Consider the following 23,827-nt stretch of genomic DNA (forward strand, 5'->3'; position numbering starts at 1 on the left):
TTCCTCATACTTCAGACAGTTTGATTATTATTACCAAAAATATGTAGAAAGCATACAATTAAAATTGTACAGCCATCTAGACAAATTTAGCATGAGTACATTCACAGTCTTATCTAAAAGCAATTGCAGTTGCTGGAGTGTTTTTAATAAGTGTATCACATCTAAAATATTAAACAAACCCATTTGGTGGGTGTTTGGGAAGTGACTAAGATGCCTCTTGATTTTTGTCCTGGAGGATTAGCTCACATTTTGTGCTGAAGATCTTTTTTCTCATGTTACCAGGCCCACGTTCCTGGCTAATGGGGAGAAAAGGCAAGGCTGTCTGAGAGGCAGCAATCAGGTGCCATTTGACAGGCTGCGGATTCATGCTGGGAATGAGCTTTGGTGGATATTTATGCCCAGAAGATCTGGAAGCTGAGGCTGAGCACAAGGGCTGAGGTCTGCCTGCAGCACAGTAGCCTGAAGGTCTGCTGCCTTCTTTTAACTCAAGGCAAGGTAACTGTATTATTACTTTGTAGACAGTAATTAGGTATGCAGACATCCTAAGGTGAGATTGCTTCAGCTTTGACTTAAGAAAAGTGAGATTTGAGCTTTTTTATTTTAGTACTCAGGAAGAATTACAAACAGTACTTAGTTAGGGTCTTGCTCTGGTTGGGGCTATATAGACTTTTGGGGCATCATTCTCTCCAAAACAGCCATTGAGAGGCTGCAGTGAAAGGTCCCAGTGTGAATCCTGCTAGAAGATGTCCTGCTGCAGCGTCCTACCACTCCCCAGCAGTCACTGAGCATCACAAGGGGCAGGGTTTCCTCGGAAGTTGGAAATTTCCCCTAAAAGAGCTCACATCTGACTGCAATGACTGCAAGCTGGTCAGGTCTCCCAGGTAGGTCACTCTCATAGTCTTCTGCTCCTCTGGGAACATCATGGATGGAAACATTATGGAGAAATCATAGAATCCTATAATGATTTGGGTTGGAAGAGACCTTAAAGAGCATCTGTTTCCAGCCTCCCTGCCATGGGCAGGGACACCTTCTATTTTCACAGGGAAGAACTTCTTCCTTATATCTAATCTATATCTCTCCTCTGTCACTTTAAAACCTCTCTGCTTCCCCCCCATCACTACTTGCCCTTGTCAAAAGTCCTTCTTGTTGGCTCCTTTAGACACTGGAAGCTGCCCTAAGGTCTCCCTGGTGCCTTCTCCAGGCTGAACAAGCCCAGCGCTCTCAGCCTGTCTCCATAGGAGAGGTGCTCCAACCCTTGGAGAATCTTCAAGCCAACTAAAAGATGGTGGAGCCCCACTTTGGGTACCCAACATGTTGTTTTCCCAGCATTTCCTGACACCTCAGTTCTGCAGCAAGTGTATTTTAGGAGCTGATGAGGCTTTACTTGTTGACAAGACAGGCTCTGCTAGATGCTCTCCTTGCAGCTTAGCATGTGTTTTGCCAAAAATGTCCTTGAAATGACATGTGCGGTGATCTGAAAAAGGTATGCTCAATGTGAGGTTTCCTCCCCTTGACCACGAAGGCTGTGGCTTTACCTTTGTCTAGAAGGTACAAAGGTATGCTCTGGGCAGGGAGACTGCTTTGTAAAGCAAGGTGTCCATAGCGCCCAAGGGCCGGGTAGGACATACCTGCCCAAACATGGTTCCTCTGCCCACCCAGTACAATGTGAGGGTGAAGTGGGTGCCAGAGCTCTTTTCCCAACTGTTCCCTGCTTAAAACAAGGTACCTTTGCAGGAATTAAAGAGTCACAAGCACTTGGGTAGGCTCTCACCTTCTGCAGCATCCTGAGGTGAGGGGCACTAGGCTGCACCCTTTCTTAGGCTGAGGTTGAAAATTTAGTTAGTTTTATTACAGAACCAGGAGTTTGCCACACCTCAGATTTACGATGTTGGAAAAAACTGTGGCTTCTGGCAAAGGTTAATCAAAATGTATTATACTTCAAGTGATCACTAAAATTAATAAAGAATGCTTAATGAATCTAGCTTTCAAAATGGCTCAAACATGCAGTGCACTCCTTGCAAGTCAGGTTACGGGAATGATTGTGTTATCTGCAATACCACAAAGGGATGCAAATTAAAAAGGCGGAAATGCTTATGCTTTGCAGTGACTGCAACATCTATATTAAGAGTTTTCTCTCTTATTGTATTATCTTAAAATTCTCCTTTATTCAATGTTTCTAATGCTTTAGGTGGTAAAAAAATGAGAGCTATGTTTGAGCTGATAGATGGCTTTGTAACATTTATTTTGATTTAATGACAAAGTCCACAGCATGTTTGTATCCGGAGAACAGGAAGATCTATTCTTTATCTTTCTCTTAAATGGAGCTGTAAATGAGTGAGGACACGGCTTTGATTTCTGCTTGTGTGAGGGAATCAGACTACGCCGAGATACTCTGGTTTATCTCATTTTCTACCAAAAGTTTATCCACAGTTAGGTGATGGCCTCACTCCAGCTTTATTTCAGCCCCTTCTAGCTCAGGTGCCTTTTGTAAATGTAGAGTTCCACCTTGTCTATCAAAATGGAAACTTCTGAGAACATGTCCTAAAGTTGTCTATAATGATTTGGTAGCTTGGCCATCTTAACTCAGCTTGGGATAAACTGAGGGAAAATCAAGCAGCCTCAGGTCTGCATGGCTTCTCTGGAAAACTGGCGATGCCCATCGGCATTTAAAATACCGACAATTAAGTCTTCTCTGACTTCGGATGTCAGAGAGGTATTTTCTCCCAGGCAGGTTGCCTGAGCCTTTTTGCCCCAGTCCTACTTCTGTGCTCCCAGGCAAGTGCTTACACCAGTTCCACTCCTCCTCCAGCAAATGTGGATACATTGATTTATCGCTAGCAACCAGTGCAAGCCCTCGGGGAGCTGACTAACCTCTCATCGACAGATGCTCTGTGATCCCTGCAGAGGAAATGGATGAAGAGAAAAAAAAATCCTGTGGAGGCATAAATTTCTCCCTCCCTTAAATGTGACCGTGGTAAGTCACCTGTTGGTGAGGCTTGCGGCTGGGCTCGCAAGTCGTATGTGTAGAGGTTTTCTGCGGCCAGACCCGACAGGGGGATACGCCGCGGTCTCCTGGCTTATTTTCCTGGCCACAGCCGGTACGGCGGGGAGAGCCGGGTGCCGCCGCGTCCCGCGCACATCCCGCCTGGCTCGGGGCGCGGGAGCCGTCTCCCCCGGCCTCGGGCAACCCCGGCGGCTGGAAGAGCAGTCACGCACGCAACTTCTAGCACAGCTGCAAGGCAAAACCCCGCGAGGCTGGGACAGGGGGCAGCGGCTCCCCCCGAGCTCCGCGGATTCGCCCCGGGCACCTCCCAGCTCCCCCCACCACGGCGCCCGGGATTCGAAGATGCGAGGCATCGGCTAACGCGAACGGAAGAAGAAAACCCAGACCTGTTGCCATCAGAGCACGGTTTTACTTCGGAGCCCCGCAGGCCGGGGCGGGCGACCCCGGGGACCGCGCACGCCGGGCGGCCCCGCACGTCTCACCGGCTTCGGGCTCTCGGGGCTCGTTTGCTGTTGTGTTTAAGGAGGAATAAAATCAAATAAAACCAACAGACCAAACAGTCACGTCTGAAAGGAGGATGGCCGCTGTGCAGTCAGCTGGGAGCGGGGGCCCGGGCCGGCCTCCCCCGAGGCCGTGCCGTCGGGATGGGCGGGCGCGGAGCGGGGCGCGGCGCGGCGCGGCGGTCAGTACGGCCCCACTACCACCGCCTCCACCTCTTTGGACGGGCGCCGATCCTTGACCAGAAAGTTGATCATTCCCTCGGACTTGATGAGGAGGTTGCAGCCAAGGAAGAAGATGCCGAACACGACGGTGAGGGCGAGGACGCACATGACGGCGATCTGCACCACTCGCATGATGTACAGGCTCCGCTCGTCCGCCGCCGCCGCCCCGGCGCCGTCGGTCACCACGGAGGCGGCGGTACAGCAGCGTAGCGCCCGCTCCAGCTCCAGCGCCGCACTCCCGGCGCCCGCCAGCAGCCCCGCCGCCGCCGTGCCGCCGCCCGCTTCCGAGCCGTTCATCCCTCCCGGCCGCTCCGTCGCCGCCGCCGCCGCATGCAGGCGGGCCGGGCAGTGCCGAGCCGAGCCGAGCCGTGCCGCTCCGCGCTGCCCCGCGCTGCCCCGCGCCTGCGGAGGCTCCGCGCTCCCCGCTCCGCCTGCCGCCCCCTGCCGCCCCGCTCCGCTCCGCCCCGCCGCGCCCGGGCGGGGAGAGCGGCCGAGGAGGGGAGGAGGGAGGGGAGCGGCTTTAGGGAACGAGGGGGGAGAGGGGCTTTGGAGCGGAGGGGAGGGAGGGGCTGCTGCAAGGGGGGGCAGTGAGGAACGAGGGGTGGGTCTGAGGAGCTTCGGTGGGGAGCAGGCTTTTTACCGGTGGGCTCTGAGCAGGTGCTTTTGGCAACCGGGTTTCCGGAGTGGACGTTTTCCAGGGGAGCAAGCCTTGAGGAGTGACTCTCTGGGGAGTGGGATCTGGGGACTGGTTTTGGGGGAACAGACTGTCAGAGGTCAGATCTGGGGAGAGCAGGGTTTTCTAAGTGTGTTTTTAAGGAAGTAAGTTTGGGGACATGGGTTTTCTGGATTTTTTTGGGGGGGCGGGGGGAAACATATTTTGGGGAGGCAGTTTCTGCATTGCAGGGCGCAGTGCCTGTCCTTGGGCCGCAGCAGCCAGCCCAGCCCTGTCGGGATGTGTGAGCTCAGCCCTCCCCAGCACCCTGATCTGTTTTAATTGAATGTTCGGCCATTGTTTTTCAGAGCAGTGCCTCTCCATGTGCTGCTGCAGGCCACCGTGCTCAGGAGAGGTGACAACTGGAGCAGTGGCAACCTGGGATGCCTCTGAGGCTGCACTCCGTGTGGGGGGCATGTGGGCTGTGTGCCTCTGCACCCCACTGCCCAACCCTGGGGATGTGCCCAAGCACCCTGGGTACCAAAGATGCTTCCCCAGAGGCACCCAAGTGCCTGGGGATGGCAGGGGCTTCGTTCAGGTGAGGGACCAGCCTTGCTGCTGCTGCTGGTGCAGCCACTTCACCCATCTGCAGTTCAGAGGTTTATGGCAAGTCAGGGCCATGGGTTGGGTGTGCATCTGCCAGGGTGGTGATGGGCAGGATGGTTGCTCTGGTGCCTCCAGCCAAGCGATGACTTGGGATATTTCCGAACAGAGGATGTGGATGTAGGCACAGCTTGGAGCTGTGAGCAGCAGGCAGCAGCCGCTGTTGTTAACCCTGCCCTCTCTTTGCTTGAATTAAGATTTAGTGATCGCTAACAGCCAGAGGAATCTGTGTGCTGGGTTGTGCCAGGGGCTGCAGGCAAACACTGCCCATGGCAGTGTGGGTTGCAATGGCCATGCTGCGCTTTACACCGTCCAGGACTGATCCTCATGGGAATGAACTAGCAGGGAGGTTGAAGCCAGGCACGGATGTTTTCTGAACCCTTTGCAACTAATGCATCTTAGTGTGATAGATGTTTTGTTAACTGACGCAATCATCCAAAGTCCAGATGTAACCTGTTCATTATGTCCTGGTCCTGATGCACCCCGTCCCTTTGGCACAGGGCTCTGGCCGTGGCGGTCCCCATGCAGGGATATGGGGTCACCTCCCTGGAGAGCCCTCTGCCTCCCTGAAGGCTGGCAGAGTCTTCTGCTGAGAGCAGCCCACCTACGAAGTGGTGCTGGAGGAGCCTTACAACCTTATCAGATGGGACATGGCAGGAACATTTTGTTTCTACTGTTGGAGGAAGAATGTAGTATTAATTCTAATTAGCAACAGGAGTGCTGGCAGTTATTTTAGCCAGAGTGAAATGCTGGAGGGGGTGTTCAAACTCTGCATGGCTCCTTTTTTGCAGTGAGCAGTTTCTCTGCCTTCTCCCCTTGTGCAAAGCAGCCAGCGGGAGCAGCAGGCACTAGGGTTGGGGTCTGCCCCTCCTGCTCCTCTCCATTCACCAGGTCTTGGCATCTCTCAGCAGCACGTGGAGAAATGGATCCTGTCCCTAAGTTATGTCACAAAAATGGATCCCATGTCTAATGTATGTCAGGGAAGTCCTGCGTATACTTTCAGCTATGAAGAGTCAGTGGCTGAGAGTAAGGAGATCTGGATCCACTTGCCCACTCGTGCTCTGCGGACCACTCACAAGTTTTCTGTGAATTAATCATTTCCAAATCCAAAACTTAAAGTGCTTTGGAAATGCTATCCAATGAGCGAGTCTCAGCACCATGGCAGTGGTTCTGCCAATATGTACAGAAGTGAGAAATTGTGGAGAACATGATCTCTGTTCACATATGTGGTGACTTTTGACACTGAGATTTCATCTTTATTAGTTTCCAGTGATAAGGAAACAATATAAAGAGTGAGCCTTAGTCTGAGCAAACAGAACTGTATGTTTTTCAGACCTTGCCACTGCAATTTCACAGCAGGATGAAGGCAAGATGTGAAATTTAACCTCTTGAAGTCACTGCCATTGTTTTCGTTGGTTTTATCCTTATGAGTTGAAAACTGGAGTTGGATTAGCCTTGAGCAATAAAGTGTATTTCATCTTGCCCAGTGAAAAAAGTTGCTAAAATCTGTGGGAATACAGATTTCAGCCAGTGCAGTGCCAGGTGGGCACAGGTACTTGCATTTAAGGGCTCAGGGAAGAGGTCATGCTTTTCCCTTTCTCTGGCTGGTAGATAACTGAATGCAGGTAAGACACCAAGAAACAGTAGGTGATTTAAAGAGTATTTTGTGGAACTACCAGATGGAAAAGAATGTTCTCATTTACAATGTTTTGATGTGAAGCAAACACAGGAAATGGAGGAAGAGAAAATTGCTGTCCATTTTGGCCATGCTCTGTACTGATGTGAGCAAAGATAACGTGTAAGAAATGACATGGTTCTGGCTCATCGTGCTTGGGGCTGGAGGAGATGGTGGACTCCAGTGCCTTGAGTGGGATTTGTGGGGTGTATGTGGCAGTGTGGGGGAAACCAGACCCTGAGGAGTGTTTCTGTCCCTTCTGGTTCCATGAAGGTGGCATTGCCTGGGGCCGGGGGGAACAACACTGCCCTGAGCCCCTCACACTGGAGAGCCAGAGCACCCTGGCCATGCAGAGCCTCACTGCTCACCCATGGGCCGTTACACCTTCTTGCTTCACAGTGGGTTTGGGGGACACCAGGGCTGTGTGTGGACTGGGGACACCCTAAACTCAGCTGTGAGACAGCCCCCATCCTAGTGGGCGATTCGGGTTGGAATCAGGATTGGGATGGGGTCGGGGTTGGGATGGGGGTGTGGAGGGGGATGGGGCTGAGGTCTGGATGCCACGGGGATGGGATGGGACAGGTCGTGATGGATAGGCCAGAGTCCCCAGGAGACAGCAGTGACTGGGAGAGGGAATGCCCTGAAAATCCCGCTCAGGACGAGTCGCTGCCGAGGTGGAGGTGGCCCCGGAGCCCCATGCGCTGGGCGTGCCCCCAGCGGAAGGTCAGCTTCACTGCTCTGTGCCACTGGCCCGGTCCGAGCAGAGTCCGCCCGGCGCTGGCTCGGAGCGGATCGGAGCGGGATTGCGGTGCGCGGAGCCGGGCGGCTGGACTCGAGGCTCCACTGCAGGTCGCGCAGTGACACCTAGTGTGTGCGGCGGGAGGCACCGCGGGCATTGGCACCGCGACGGGACGGGGAAGGGGATAGGGACACGGGAACACGGGCACGAAAGGGGACATGGGCATGGACACGAGCACGGGCACGGGCAAGGACATGGCACAAGAAGGGGCATGGGATAAGACATGAACATGGACGCTGCTGGGGACATGGGCGGGAACACAAACACGGATACGGATTTCAACACAGGTACACGCATGGACATGGACACGGACACAGGTATGAACAAGGGCTCTGACACAGACGTGGACACAGGCAGAGATACAGCCACCAACACAGGCATGGGCATAGGCAAGGGCATAGACATGGTCGTCGGCACAGCAATGGACACAGCCACGAGCATTGCCGTGGGCATGGACACAGATGCAACAGCTCCAGGAAGGCCTGTCTCCTCCTGCTTCTCCTTCCCAAGGGCAGAAATCTGTTTTCTAAAATCATCGGAGGGCCTGTGTAAGACTTGCTTAGTTACTGCAAAGCTCTGCACACCTTCTTTTGGTTTCAGATTTCTGTCACTAATCAAACAGGGTATATTACTAGACTGAAAGCTAATACAGGAAAAAGGCCCAACAAAACAACCTGAACAGGGCAAATTCAGGTGGCCTCTTCAACACCGTGATGTCTGAGAAGAGCACAATGTTCAGCAGAGAGTCACTGTTAAACTCTGAGCTCAGCTGAAGGGCTTCAGAAATCCTTGTAGCCAAGCAGGCTGCAAGGAGAGGTGTCCCCGGCTATGCATGGATTTTTACTTCTCGCCTTCTCCCTTAGCATCAACAACTGTCTTGAGGTGCTTAGCCAGGCAGTTACAGTGGGGGTTTGTTGATGCCCCACAGGGCAGCACCTGGTGGAGTGAGCTGAGATTTCTGCATTGAGACTAACAAATGAGTTCCAGGGACATGGCAGATGTTTTGTTTTCTCCTGTTCTTGTTTCATGCACTTCACATGTATCCTTACTTGGGGTTTTGGTTGTGATGAATATTGCATGACTGTGACATTTTATTCTCTGGCTTCTCAGATGTTCGCACTGGGGACAGCCCATTCCAGGACTCAAAGTGCTGCATAAGGACTGAGCAGTGGTGCAACTCAGCTGGTGGTGAGTCTCCCACTGACTGCCCTAAGTGAGGTACAGCCCACATCAACACTGCATTTTATAATCACTCAACACTCATGAAAGTTTCCCTGAGCTTACAACACAGCCGGAACCAGCCTCTGCCGAGATATGTGCTGGTGAGTAGCTCCTACAGAGTGATGCTTGAGATGCCAGCACAGCACAGGGTGCCTTCCCATCTCTGGGTGATGCAGGTGTACATCCTGCACTTTGTGGATAACACTGAGGAACCACCAAGCACAGCCCCAAAGGGCTGCCCAAGACTTTCCAGAGCCGTGGGCATTCACATTATTCCTTATCTCTTACTCCCAGAAAGAGGAAGTTTTTCTATGCCTGCCAGCAAGCATCACTGCCAGCCTTGAAGGATGAGTGGTGGGGGGACCCTCCTGAGAAGGATCACAGCATAGCTCTTCTTCAGGGAGCTTCCAGGTGGGAAAAAATGCTTAATTTGTTGTGATGATGCTTTGGAGAGTCAGTGAGAGAAGTAATGGGGGCATGGGGTGTCCCGTATGGGGCTCTTGCTGGAGGAGGGACGTGTCTGTTCCTCAGCAGAAGGGTGCTCTGGCCTGGCCACAGTGGAGCTTCTGCATCCCCAGATGGGGACTGCCGAGGGACACCAAGGAGTGCAGCCTGACTTGCCAGGTCGTGGTAGGCTTTAGGATACACTGGCACAGCTGAGATTCTGGGTTAGCTGGGTTAAATGTCACTGTGTCTTCCCTTGCACCCAAAACCCACCCTGGGGATTGGCCTCTGCCCATATTTTCAGGTTGTGTTTATCTTGGTGTTAACTCTGCTTCTGGGACTTGCCTTAACTAAACCACCTGCCTATGACTGCTGGAGGCAGTATATGCTTCATTTATTGATGTAAAGCTTCAGGATAGAGAAAGAGGAAACTTAGCCTAGTTATCGTGACTCCTGGAAAGATGCACAGTGCAAGAGGTGTGGGAGGGCTGCCCTACCTGCTAAAGCAGCCCCTTCAGCAGTGAGCCCTTGCTCCCTCACTGGCTGGCCTGTGCCTCACTGGGTCTCAGAGCTCCAATTACCTCTATTTAAAAGATATTTTAAAAAAATAGACTAAAAATAATATTTAATGTGTGTATGATTGCGATAAGCAGGGTGTAATTCAGTACTTACGAGGAACTTGCCTCTTCTCCCACAGAGAACATCAGCAGTGGGAAGGGAAGATACCTGCCTGTAGCCCCCTGCCATCAGCACGCTTTATCCCAGGAATTATAGTGCCTAATAAATGCCATGGGGTCTTCCCAGGGAAACTTTAGAAAAATGCAGATTTGATTTTTTTTTCTCATTTTCTACATTTTCACTTTGCTTATTATCTTAATTTGTTCTATTTTAATCAAGGCAATGAAAACAAGATTCAGTCTTTTAAACTACTTTATCTGAGGCAGTGAGAAATTGTGTATTTATAAAACATGCCAGTCAACGGATGTATGAAAATCACTCTGTTCCATTCCGGGTCTATTCCACTGGTAATTAGCTATAAATACACTCTCATTTGGTGACTGATTTTAAGTATATTTATTCTACTTAGATGTGGAAAAATATTCATGTTGATCAGCTCCCCTGAGGCCTTCATCAGACGAGCTTAATGAAGAGAACAGACAGGTGATTTTTATGAGGGTTTTTTTCATTTTAGGCAAGGTTTGTAACAGAACCTCTTTCATCCTGGTCTCCAGCTGAGAGCCCATGCCGTCAGCAGAGCTAATATCTCACAACAGGATCCTCTGGAGTATAAATATTCACAACTTTCCTCCATTTTGTTAGAAAAAGTGCAGTAACCAATAATGAACGTGTGGAAAACAACCCCATACATTTGCAGGGTCTGATTCACTTCATGGTGAGGATGACATAAACAGGGGTACGACTGCTGAAAGAAAATGGTGGTACACTGATGCCAGACTGGTGTAGAATAGAAGGGAATAGAGAACAGAGGGTTTTTTTTTTCGGTTGGAAGGGACCTACAGTGGTCATCTAGTCCAACTGCATGACCACTTGAAGGCTGATCAAAGCTAAGGCATGTTGTTAAGGGCATTGTTCAAAATCCCCTTCAACACTGACAGCCTTGGGGCACCAACCACCTTTCCAAGAAGCCTGTTCCAGGGTTTGGCCACCCTCTCACAAAGAAATACTTCTTCATGGCCAGTCCAAACCTGCCCTGGTGCAGCTTTGAACCATTCCCGTGTGTACCTGGTAGCCTCTGGGATAAAGGATGGCTGATCTATTTTACAGTCTAAAATCCAGATTGTGTAAACATGCAAGTGCAGCTGCAGTGGGCTGCCGAGGTGGTTTGTGCATGCCTGAGGGATGCACGCTCCCTAGGAGCACTCATTGAAATGGCAAAATCCATGATCAGGGCGCAGGGATGCTGGTGGTGTCTGCCTTCCTGACACTATGCCAAGCCCTGAGGCTCATGTTTGTCAGCTCCTTCTTCCCTGCTGCTGGACTGGACAGCTGATGAAGACATCGCAGCCTTGGAGGAGCAGTGGTTCTCCTCTTCAAGAAGCTCGCTGTTGTTTTGCTGTAGGATTATTAGCTCCTTTATGTCTGCAAGTGCTGCTTGACGGGGCTGTCACAGTACCTGGCCAGATACACTGCAAAGGATAATTTGTTCCCAAAAGATTGCAATTATGTAAATTAATATATTAACTTACTTTTCACTCAATAGAGCCAACAGGCTCTCTCTGAACTATCTTGGCATGTAATTTGGCTGCCCACTGGGATGGAGGTAATTAATGAGAAAGAGGGAGACAGCTGTAAAAATTGGATATGGACATGACACAAAGAAATACATCTTCATATTAGAAAAGTACTCTTCTGCATGAACCACGTGGGACGTGAGTATTCATGCATTCCTCGGTACGCCACCGGCTTGCTGTGCCTCTGCACAAAAAAAGAGCTTCAGGATCCATCACATGCAGCAGGAGCCTGCTGTGTTGTTGGGTTTGTATAAAACATCTGACAAGACGTTTTGTAATGTGCTGGTGGAGCTGAAGCTTGCGTTGTGGAAAAGGCAGCCCTGATAGCAGCTCTGTGAGGAGGTGGAGTTGCTGGAAGCTGCCTAGAGTCTCATCCTGTCCTTGCAAGCACACCCACCAAGAAAGGGTGGTGGCATGGAAGGGGTATCTGGCTGAGGTAGCCTCACCTTACCCAGGCACAGCTCTTTCTCTCTCAGGTCCCAGATAGAGTTGTTGTCGTGGCAGGTTGTGTTAGGGAAAAAAAATGCATTAAGCACCTGAATAAAAATTTAACCAAAACCAAGTAAAAAAAAAAAAAGGAGGTTGGAGCTGGGCTGGTGGAGACATCTCTTTTACAAGGCAGCATGCTCCAGTGCTGCGGCTTGGCTAAAGGTGGCCTTGAATGGAGGTAGTTCAGCCTTGAGGCAGAAGCCCATGAGATACTTCTTCTTTCTTCAAAGGTTCAGGATGATCATGAGGAAGGCTACAACTCAAGATGCTGAGTGCAATCATAGATATTCAAGTCCTCAGTAGACAGGTCAGGGCTGTGGAGCTGACATTTTCCTGGGCAGCTGAGCACAAGGGGTCAGAGATTCACCATCCACTGATGGATCCATGGCACTTCAACAGGTCTTAGAGAAATCCTATCCAGCACTTATCTGCTCTTTAGAAGTTGCTTTATGATGAAGTGCACTTCAGCAGTGGTTTTCTCATCTAGGGTACTGGCTGTTGGTCAGCAAAGGCATTTAAAACATTTATTTCTTAAAACATGGCCTTTGAAGACTCCTCGACGTGCACAGCAGTGCTGCTCCTTCAGGTGCAAGAACTGTAAGGAAAAAGTTACAAATGATTTTTTACAAATGATAACAAATAATTAAAGCGTTATTAGCATTTAAAAATGAAGACTTCAACTACATTTTAAATAAATTGTTTCTGAAAGGGAGCTTTAAATAAGCACTATAAAATTATTTTAAATTAAACCAATTTCCTCAAACTGGAAAACCTTTGGTTGAATAAGCTGAAATACAGGAATACTAATGTAAGAACGACTGTGGAGAAAACTGTATTTCTTTGGGTCAAAAGAGTGATAATTTTTAACTATATGAATGCTAGGCGTTGGCAACACTATGGCCTGTCCAAACTTGTCAGGTACTGGTCAACTGTTGTGCTAGGGACTGGATCTAGATTCCAGAGGTTTGGAGCAAATGGGCAGAGAAAATGGCCAGTGCTGCTCGAGATGGGGTTTCTTCGGCAAAGTATTTGCTGAAAATAAGGAGCTGGATAGCTACTTGCTGTTGCTACTGTATTCCAAGAAACAGGACTTTGTGCTTTTAATGAAACAAAAAAAGCGGTGCATGTTAATTTTGTTTGCTTGTTTGTTTGTTTGTTGTTCTTTTTTTTCTTTTAAATCGGGATGGAAGCAGCAGAGTGAGACTCAGGTTTCTGGCCAAAAGCCCTGATTGAAAATACAGAAATATTTTCCAAGGAGTCTTGGATGGCAACATTGCCAGCAGGAATTGCCTTTTCACGCATTGCATGGCCCATAGAATGCAGCACTGGTAGCAGGTACCCATGTGGACACCACTCCACAGCATCCTCCTGACGCAGGGCTCTGTTCCCATTGAGGGGTGTTCAGCCACCCAGGGCAAGTCATTTATCACAGCAGCCTTGTGGCAGCTGGACCCCTCAGACACAGATGCTATATTTGCCCAGATGTAATACCCCATGTTGCAGCAGCATATTTTACTGGAGGTATCAGTAATTATAATCAGACCTACTTCACAGTTGTTAACGGATGGCACTTTGCAATGACCCTGGTGTCAGATAACTTCAGAGGGTTTTTTCCTTAAAATGCTACTTCTTTCAGTGTGGCTTTTTACCAAAAAAATTACAGTGTGGCTTTTTACCAAAAATTTACAACCTTTGTGTGACAAGGATTCATTATTTTCCTGTACTAGTCTGCACTCCTCCATGTTTAATTTCCATGCAAGCCTCAAGCATGCAGTACACAAACAAAAGAGGTATCCCTGGGAATGACTACTGGTCCCTGAATGTGATACTCCCAGCTTGAAGGCTGGGATGGATGATATCCCCTAGAATGTAATGAATACCACGCAAATCAGGCCAATGTTTTAAAGGATATGTTGCTGCCTTTTCTTAGATGTTTGTAGTAGACCAAGAATGAAACAGAATTTGGAGAAGGAATTAATTCTGTTTAAGGAAAGATATCTGCTGATGGTAATCAGTGTTTTTTTAAAGCTTGTATTATCACTTTGGTACAAAATATCAGACTGTACAGTCTGACAGAATTTGATTATATTCACTTAGTATTTTACTTAACACTTTAAGTGTCCCCAGATGCCTTAGATCATGGCATAAGATAGCAAGACTGTGGTCTACCTTGACAGTGTAGCATCTGGTAACACTTCTTATAAATGACAGTTACTAACTTTGTAATTGTAGTGGGTTTTTTTATTTTAATAGGAGGTAGCAATCTCTTCCTTTGGGAGGTGTGGTCGAAGTAAATGGAGCCAGGTGCCAGAGATCAGTCCTTCCCACCTCCAGGTCACCAGGTGAAGGTGCCCCCTCAATTACATCCCCCTGCCCTAGGCTGGAAGAGACCCCTGGAAAGAGGAAGCAAGGAAGGGGCTTGGGATTGTTGCTGCTGGCTTATACATATAATAGAATGCTGAAGTAGAACTCAGTTTGCTGCTTGTCCTAGGGGATGTCAGAGAGGCAATCCTGTTTCTGAAACGATAAGGTGAAACAAAGGTATGTTTTATTTATATGTATGTAAGTATGTGTTAAATAGATTTATTTTTTGAGTGAGGGTAGTGGGGTGCAGAGAGGGTCTTTGTACTTTCCAGTGTTTTCTCTTGCCTCAGACCAGCTTTCCAGTGCCTGGTCCTGGATGGCTCTGCAGGAGGGAACTGGAGTTGGAGTTGCTTGGTTGGGAGCCCTGTGCCATGCCTGAGAAACTGCCCAAGTACAGCAAAATCTGCTGGTTTCTCAAAGGCAGCTCTGTGAGTGCAGAGGGGTTTGCTGGAGCAGACAGCACCACTGGGAAGTGCTGGAGCTGGCAGCAGAGTGTTGGATGGCAGAAAAGATGTAGCAGAAGAGTAACTGTCGAGAGATGGTCATGGCAAAAGGTGAAGCAGCAGTGAAAAGTGTAAATCCTGCTGGAGGCCCCATGGTTGCTGTCAGTTAGCTTCATGCTGGCGGCCCCTGGGCAAATGGGGTGGTGAATGCTGATGCCCCTGGTCCACAAAGCTGTCCACCCCCCTGGGGAGCTATGCATGGCTGCCGAGGGCTCAGCTGCTGTATGTAGGAGCTGCCTCTCTGCAATTTGCTCTGGGTTGTGTTTTCAATGGTCAGTGTAACTCTGCATCTGCAGGGGAGAAGGGAGTTTTGCCAGCACTGGTGGTCCTGTCTTGCACCCTCTGCGTTTAAGTGCCATTTCTAGGTAGCAGGGAAAAAGCACTCTATAGTAACTGAAGTATGGAAATTGGGGTTTGCAGGAACCTCTTTAACCTCACTGTATCACTGATGCAAACCTGGATCTGTGACTGCTTTTCTTTCCCACTCTGTCACACACATGTACATCTTGAGCTTTTGAAGAAGTATTTTAATGTGCAAATAGTATTTATATGTACTTGAGGTCCTGAGGTGAGAAGTACTTGGCTTTAACATCATTTAAACTGCTGTCATATAAACAGCAAGTCAACACTCTAGATCAAAGGAATTTTGTGCCTCTCAGCAAGAAAAAGTGGTTTTGTATGTTTTGTGATCTGTGAACGTTAGATCCATATGAAATTAATAAAATATTAGAGCATTAAATAAAAAAATCATAATATTTTAACTTAAAATATTACATGGCTCATGTGATATATAGTTTTAGTTGCTTTTAAACTGGGGGAAGAGGTTAAAGAAGCACACCTGTAATTTTAAGATCATTCTAAACATATAATTTTCTTTCTTTATTTATGAGGGGATAACTTTATCTCCTGGTGACTGTATAGCTCCGTAGCTCAGCTGGACTTGCCTGCTCTTGGCGAGACTGAAGCTTTACTCAGTGGCATATCAGCAGTGTTTTTGTGATATGAGGGGACAATTGATGTAAAGATTATTCTTCATAACCCCAATTTAGTTTTGAGTTCCTTAGGCACTTCTGCTCGCAACAGAAGACACTCTGCAAGGCTTTCATTGTTCCACGGCTTGATTTGTCTGATCCAAGTATTTCCCCATGAATTGCTCACCAATTGAGACAGCTCTAGGGAATTGGCAACTGCCATATATTTTTGATTGCCTTTATTTTTGAAATGCACAATTCAATCCTACAGCTTGCAGCGATACCTCATATATGCATGCTTTTTTCAAAAGGGATTTAAGCAACATGTTGAAGCTGGACCATGATGGTACGTGCCCTGGTTCAGCAGCAATGCATAGGGCAGGCAGACCAGCACAGTACAGCTTGCCACAGGCTGTGCCCAGGAGAGGTTTGTGGGCTGGGGAATTTCCTATGCATGGCTGGGTCCCAGCCCTATAGATCAGAGCTACTCCACAAGCTAACTTGAAAAACTTAGTGAAATATAAGCCTGCTCCTGAGAAAATTGCCATTTCTAATTCAGGCAGAATTAGATGTCTATAGGACATCATAGGGCTTGCTGCATCAACATCGTGGTGGCTGGTGAGGATGCGTTAGGATGTATCTTTGCTTTCAGCAGGCCTTTCAGTAGTGTGGAGTAGGGAGGTGCTGCTTCCCTCCCTGCTGCTGCTCTGAATTTTGATTGGACCATAATTGGCTATTTTCCTGGAGAGCTCTTACCTTCAGGTTGTTACCCTTCCCCATGGGGATGGCAGTGGTCCTGGTCTGTGAATACTGTAGTGCCTTACTGGTGCTAGCAGCTGCATCTGTGATGGCTTTCAGCGTGCTGCCTCTTTTCTTCTGCAGACTGCTTAAAATCGAGGCTAGTCTCTGTGCCTCTGTACTACTGCACACTCAGCCTGGTTAAAGAGCCTGGCTTGGTGCCAGGGCTGATGCTGAGGGCACATCACCTCCCTGTAACCTCAGACTTATCTGCCCTGGTTTTAATTCAGATGGAAGAAAACCCATTTACCAAACACTCATCACTGCAGAGTGCAAAGGCACACAGCATTAATTTGCTATTGATACACTTTCAAAGTGCAGGTAAACAATTTCAGAACCAGCATCTTGCATATACTTCCACAGCTCAGAACAGCCCAGTAGGTATTTGTGTTTCAGTGAGAAGATGGGGATTAGTTGGTAAGAAATGAGTTGTGAGTGCACTCCGTGCTGGTATCTTAGTTTGGCTGCACCGATGTTTGCAGGCTCTTTATTTGACCTGAAATTAGTATTTACTCTTGGGAAATGTTTTATGTTTTTTTTTGTTTGGTTGGTTGGGTTTTGTTTGTTCTTTTGTTTGGTTTTTTTGTTCGTTTGGTTTTGGTTTTGATTTGTTTTTTCCCCAGAATACAAAATCAGAGGAAATGTTCATTCCCTCTCCCCTACAGAGGGGGAACAGAAGTACAAATCCCATCCCCAACAGGAACCACTATTGCTCTGTCTCCTACCACCCCCTGCAGACCTTCCCTCTTGCTCAACATCTGCTGTGATGTCTCTAGCTGCACACAGAGATAGACTGAATTCATTTACACACTGTCACTGCCACTCACTTGGGCTTTAGAGACGCAACACACACTATCATGGGAGTGTATTGTATCTACAGCAATGTGTGTGGTTTGGGGGATGTTCAGAACCACTGGGTTCAGCCCTCCCACAGACACGTGTGTGGGAGCAGCCCAGGAGCACCTCCTGTGTCTGTTCCAGCTGTGGCGTGGAAAGATACGTCATTTTTCTTCTGAAGATAATCTGTGCTTGCTACACCAGCTGCCAGCCAGGCTGGAGCCCTGACACTCTGAGCATGTCTTGTCTGTATCGTGCTCCGTGCTGCTTCAACAAGCATTTGCAATCCAGCAGGCTGAGGTTTTGCTCCCAGGTTTTTGTGTGTGTTTTGCTCCAGCACCTGGCTGTGTGTACATCAGACACTGATTGATGGACTTACCGGAGACTGAAAATAGACCCAGGGCTCTCTGTTTTCTTCATCTTCTTGCACACCTGATGGGGAAAAGTGCAGGCTCTGTTCTCCCTCAGCAGGCTGTCCCCATCCACTGGCTACCGATGATCCTGGCACATGTGTGTCACTTAGTTTCATCCCTCCATCTGTATGCCAAGGGCTTGCTTTAATGAGCAAGAGGGTATTAACTGTAATTAATTGCTCATATTTTTGAAAAAGATCTATGATTTAGACTGATACTAGGAAATACTGCGGACTATACCCTGGGCAGCCCTTTCAGTCCCTTGCAGAGAGGATGTGTGGGGAGTCCCTGTGGCACTGTGGGCAATCATCAGGGCAATTGCAGTATGGTGCTTCTCCAGCTCTGCTCTTTCTCTGGCCAAATAGTCTGTCACTTATTTAATGTTGTTACAGGCTGGCCATGAATATACATTTAACTACAGGTGAAGGCTGAGTGCATTTATTTAAAATAGAAGCTATTGCTTGACCTGCCTGTACTTCCATGTCACACTTGTGGAAGACTGGTGGGAAGGACCTCAGAAGGTTGGAGTCCCATCTCCTGCTCACAGCATCTGCTCTAAACCAGAACCAGACTTGATTCCTGTTCAGCAGCATAGAAGATTATTATGTATAACAGAGGGATTGAAGTAACATGGTGATGGGCAGGTCCAGCATCCTTCTTGAGAGTATTTGTCTAAGTGTTTACAATCATTATGAAATAATATTCCTCCTCACTGCCTCATCAAGTTGTTTGACTTTGGAACTTTTAACAGAAACCTTTCTAACAAACTCATGGCATGACTTTATAAGCTGAGAGTATAGAGGATGCGTTCTCATTCCAGGAATACGGTAGAACTCAGTGGTATTGCTTCCTGTATGATACATATCTCTTAATCGTCCCTTGATTACCCTCAAATGTTGTCAGTCTGCTTCTGCTACCTGAGATCAATTCAAAATCCATTCCTAAAGATGCCAGCTGAAAACCTTCCTCCAGCTCCAATTCCCATCTTCTACAATTAATTCCTGTCTAGCAGTGACAGAATGTTTCACTGAAACTCACATAAAACCCCATATGTTTTCTATCTGGAAGATTTCTGCCTAAAGCCATTGGGTGGGTTCACCAGCAGCAGGTCCTGCTAAGCATGAACAGCACCTTATTCTGCATCCTCCTTATCTGTTTTGTTAATCCTGTCTTGAAACTGCTTGTCAAGAGAAGTGATGCTGGACATGTCTGAATGAGCAGAAAGCTTAAAAACTACCATCCTGGCTGAAAAATCTAGAGGCATATTCTAATTAAATATTTTGAGATATTAAGGGTAGGTTTTGCAGTGTCCATTGTAGACGTTAATTTCCAGGAATTAATTTCATGGCCTGTTTAAAGATGGATATAACTTTCAAGTGATGCGTTACCTAGAATTGTAGGGCCACTGGCTTTTACACATTCAGGTTGAAATCCTGTATTTCCTCTGGAGGATGTCTGTGTTGGTTAAGGAGCTGTTTCCAAGGAAACACTTGAAATCAAGGGCAGTAAGCAATTAAGTGTGTTAATTATATTGGGTGGTGCCATGAGACCCAAACTAATCTTGCTGAGGTCTAGGATGTGATGTGGGAGGAGATATGGAGAAATAAACTGTAACTTTTCCACAGGGGTAAAAGCTAATGAACAAAGCTTATGTAGGATTGTTAAATGGATGGCTGGCACTGTTTTAGTGTAACATTTAGAACATTTGACAAGAAAAGGTACTTGGGTAAATTCATGTTATTGGATTACTAATGTTCAAATATCCACACTGTATACTTCATGCCCTGTTTCTGTGGGTGTGCTGTGAAGGAGCTTTATTGAAAGATGTACAGAATGAGCTGGGGAAAGGGATGGCTGCTTTTTGGAAACATGAGAAATAAGTTGTGGCTAAGGGAACAATGAAGGTAAATCTCTTACAGGATTCATGTACATTTTGGGGTAGAAAATTACATGGTCAAAATACATACTGTTGCCTGGGTGTGCCAAACGCTGATTTTCTTGAAGTCGGTGTTCTAGCAGAGGCTGGTGGTATGAATAATGCTTTAAACTAAATAACACTTCAAAGAGATGTTTCTGAGCACCAGGGCTCTCAGCAGAGTGTATCAAAAGGCTTTTGGTGGGTTGTGCTGGAACTGATGTGTTCTGGCATTCTGCATCCCAGGTGCCTACCTTGGGCCTATCAAGCAATGCCCTGATGAGAAGCTCAGTATGGGCTTCTTTCACCCCTGAGCTGGGGGAGGTAGCAGGCTGGCTTTGCACTTATTTCTTTGGTCTGTAAATAGCTCCAGCATAGCCATCCAATATCTTTTTTTACTGCCTCGTGAAGAGTGACTTCTCCTTGTAACTGGTGTTCATTTCCACTGCCTCAAAGGAGGCAGTGAGATGAATGAAAGGTAATACCACCTTTCTAGTAACAATTTTTTAACGTGTTTGTCATGCAGTTCATAGACTCTTAGAATGGTTTTGGTTGGAAGAGACCTTAAAGCTCATCCAGATCTAACCCTCTTCTGTGGGCAGGGACACCTTCTAGACCAGGTTGCTCAAAGCCCCATCCACTCTGGCCTTGAACACTGCCAGGGATGGGGCAGCCACAGCTTCTCTTGGCAAAGTGTTATTACAGTTAACAGTAGTTCTGTCTATAGAGTCTGTGGCTGTGTTTTCAGTTAAAACAACTATTGTTATTGGACTAAGTTTCAGTTATATTGAAAAAGGTTATCAATATTTTAATGTTTAGAGAGACTATTCATTTAAAAGCTGAGCAGTGTCTTGGGGGGGAAAGGATAAGAAAAATTCATACTTTAACAGTATAGTTGCTCCCTCCAGTTGGTAAACTGGGGAAGAAATTTGGGTTCAGGAAGAAAAAAATATTTCCATATAGTCTACTGGGAAATGATGTGGAGTAATAGATGCATCCCTGCAGGTTCAGAGGCAGCCTTTACAGCTACTGCAGGGATGTGACCCCCTATATTGGATGGGGATGGGGCTTAGCTGCTGAAAGTAGAACCTTTTGCATGAATCTGTCATGCAGCAAAAGCCCCACACAAACTAAACAAACAAAGAAAAATAAACCTCAAAAGCCAAACACCAGAAAACCAAAAGGAGCCCACAGGTTGTCAAAATAAGCCTGAGCTTGCTAAAAGGAGTGTCGTGAACCCCATGCTGCTGCTGTTGGGAGGAAGAGACAGTCGTTGTCATCCTTCTCCTCCTCCTCTGAGCTGGCTTCTCCCTTTCTTGGCTGCAGAGTTGACCTCGGATTTGCGATGGGAGTAGGGATTTGCATAGTGTGTGGAAGGAAAAAGCCAATGGCTATTGTTATTCAACTCTACTGATCACTTAACATGAATATCGTTTGAAGGACTAGAAATGTAATTTCTTTTAAAGAGAAAGCATCCTTCTTGCAGCATGGAGTCCCAAAGCAGGGCCCAGGAAGCTGCAGTAGCTGTGTGCATCAGCTGGAGGGATGTACCGAGCCAGCTGTGATCCCTCTGTTAGAGGAAGGCAGAAATTAAACCGTCACCAAGGAAAGCAGCACAATGGACAGAAACTGTTCAATTATCCAAGGAGCAAAAATCACAGCTTCTAAGTGCTTTAATACAACTTAATGAGTTGTTATTCCTTGGTTTAAAAAAAACGGAATTTTTAAGCAGTCTTGGAAAGCACTTTAGACCATCCCATTAGGCTTATGGGGCAATAAAACCATTTCTCTGTGTCCAAATGTAAAAAAAAAAAAAAATAAATCAATTTCTCTGGAGCCAGTTGTCATCTACTGTTCTCACTTTAGTAACATGATGCAGTCCTGGTCATGGACAAAGATAGGAGTTAGGTTTTGTGGTGTTTGCTCCAGGAGTAAAAAATGCAATGCCCCCCCTTTTTAAAATTTTTTTATTTTTATTTTTTTATCTTCTTGCTTACCTTCCCCTCCATCTGTCCCCAAAAGCCAGTGATAGTGCATCTCTTCTCCCTTCAGGCAGCAGGGTTACTGGAGCTTGCAGCAGGATGAGCTGGAGCCACAGGTGCAGCTGCGCTGCATGGTGAGCTGAGACTTTCTATACACAGAGCTTGCCTCACTGGACACTTCTGCCCTGGGCTCAGGGCATGTCCCATAGCCCTGGTGAACACTAAGGAATGAAAGATTTATTTTAACAAGTTGTGTGGCTGGAGTGGAGGTGGAAAGCATGACTGCTGCCTTCATCTTCCCTTCCTAAAGTGCTTTTCACATTTTCGTGCAATGGTGTTGGTGAGAATCAGAGTGGGAGCTGCTGTATGTTGCCAGACAGGGTCTTGCTTCAGATGTTAGACTGAAGTGGGGCCAAAACAAAAGGATCTCCTGTACATGGGGAAGGCAGCATGGGTGGGGTGGCTTTGTCATGGAGTATATGAACTGGAGGCTGCATCTGAGAGCTACTATGAGTTCTGTGGTGCCTTTTCTCCATCCTCTGCAAAGGTAAGATACATAGCTCAGACCAGATCTCATCATCTCACAAAATCATAGACAATCAGGCTGGGAGTGATCTCAAGGATCCTCTGGGCCAAACTTTCTAGGCAAAGCATGGCCTAGGTGGCCCAGCACCCTGTCTGACCAGATCTTAAGTGTCTAATGTTGGGTAGTCCACCACTTCCCTGGGGAGATTGTTCCAATGGCTGGTTGTTCTCTTGGTGAAAAGTGCTCCTTTTGTGTTCAACTGGAATCTCCCCAGGAGTAACTTGTGCCTCTGACACCTTGTCTTTTTCATGTGACTCCTTGTGAAAAGGGAGTTTCCATCTTTTTTGTAGCCACTTCTAAATACTGGAACATGATCCTCTGAGCCGCCTTTCCTCCAGGCTGAACAAACCCAGTTCTCTCGGCCTTTCCTCGCTCATCTTCGCAGTTCTTGTACCACCTTCATGGCCATTTTTTGGACCCTCTCGACTGTTCATATCTTTTTTTGTATTGTGGGGACCAAAACTGAACACAGTATCCAAGTGTGGCCTGACAAGAGCTGAACAGAGTGGGATGAAGACATCTTTGTCTGCTGGTGATGCCCTTGTTGATGTAACCCAGCACACTGTTGGCTTTCTTTGTTCAACAGCGCGCTGTTCACTCTTACTGAGCTTGTGTCCACCAGGACCTCCCAGGTCACTTGCCACAGGGACCCCAATTCTACATCTGTACTGCAGATGTTCCTGTAGATGTGGGTCTGCCTTGAACCACATTGGTCATTGCTCCAAACATGGGGACAAATGTAGCAGACCTGGTGTGCTCATGTTGAGTATGTTCCTGCTGGTGTCTGGAAGAAGGCAGCTGTGGGGCACTGTTTCTTCCCACTGAACTCTTGGGCACAGCTAGGAGAGCCAGGGTGCTCCAACAGCCTTCCTCAAACTGAGTCTTTCACTCCTTTCTGCACTGCAGGACACAGCATGCATCTCTTGTGCTGTCTTATGATGATTTAACACTTTGAACAAATAAGCCTGATATTAGTGTAATGTGTTGCTCCTGTTACTGCTGTGCCTAAAAGTCCCAGTGAGCAGATCCCACAGGGCTAGAGCCTGCAGAGAGAGAATGGAAGCAATCTTTCCCAAAAGCTCATATTTGAAGACAAGAAATAACAAGTAGCTGCCAAAGGGGAATTGTGGAAAAAGTAGACAATTTTACATGTTGGCTCCTAGCTCCCCTGCCCAGGTCTGGTACAGCCACGTTTCTTCTGGTTCTTCCTGTTTCAAGAATATGATAAACTTGTGTGGCATCTGGTTGATGTGGGTGCCTTGCCTCGAGCTCAACTCAGCCTGAAGAAGTCCTGGAGTAGAACAATCTGGTGGAGCTCATACTGCCACTTTTGGTGTGCACGGGAGAAATGGCCCAGCTTCCCAGCAGCATGCCAGGAAAAATAAGAAACAGAGAATTCATGGGCCAAACCCAGCAATACATTATTAGCACTCATAACTGCAGTTCCTAGAAGAGCTGGAACTTGGTTACACTGTGTAGACTCCAATGCCTTTCTTGTGTGCAAAAGGGCAGGGTGACCATTGCTGCAGGCTTGCAC

General features: G+C 47.5%; 1 protein-coding gene across 1 annotated transcript; it reads right to left on the reverse strand.

The window, feature by feature from the left end:
• Positions 1-3,393: 3,393 nt before the first annotated feature.
• On the reverse strand, positions 3,394-4,128 carry RPRM (reprimo, TP53 dependent G2 arrest mediator homolog). Its single transcript, XM_061363765.1, has one exon. The coding sequence runs from the start codon at positions 4,021-4,023 to the stop codon at positions 3,688-3,690; it is 336 nt and encodes a 111-aa protein (XP_061219749.1). The 5' UTR covers positions 4,024-4,128; the 3' UTR covers positions 3,394-3,687.
• Positions 4,129-23,827: the final 19,699 nt, after the last annotated feature.

Source organism: Neopsephotus bourkii, unplaced genomic scaffold (genome assembly GCF_033783945.1).
Source record: "Neopsephotus bourkii isolate Nb327-2 ecotype Australia unplaced genomic scaffold, CSIRO-AGI_Nbou_v1 NB_1181, whole genome shotgun sequence".
NCBI lineage: Eukaryota > Metazoa > Chordata > Aves > Psittaciformes > Psittacidae > Neopsephotus > Neopsephotus bourkii.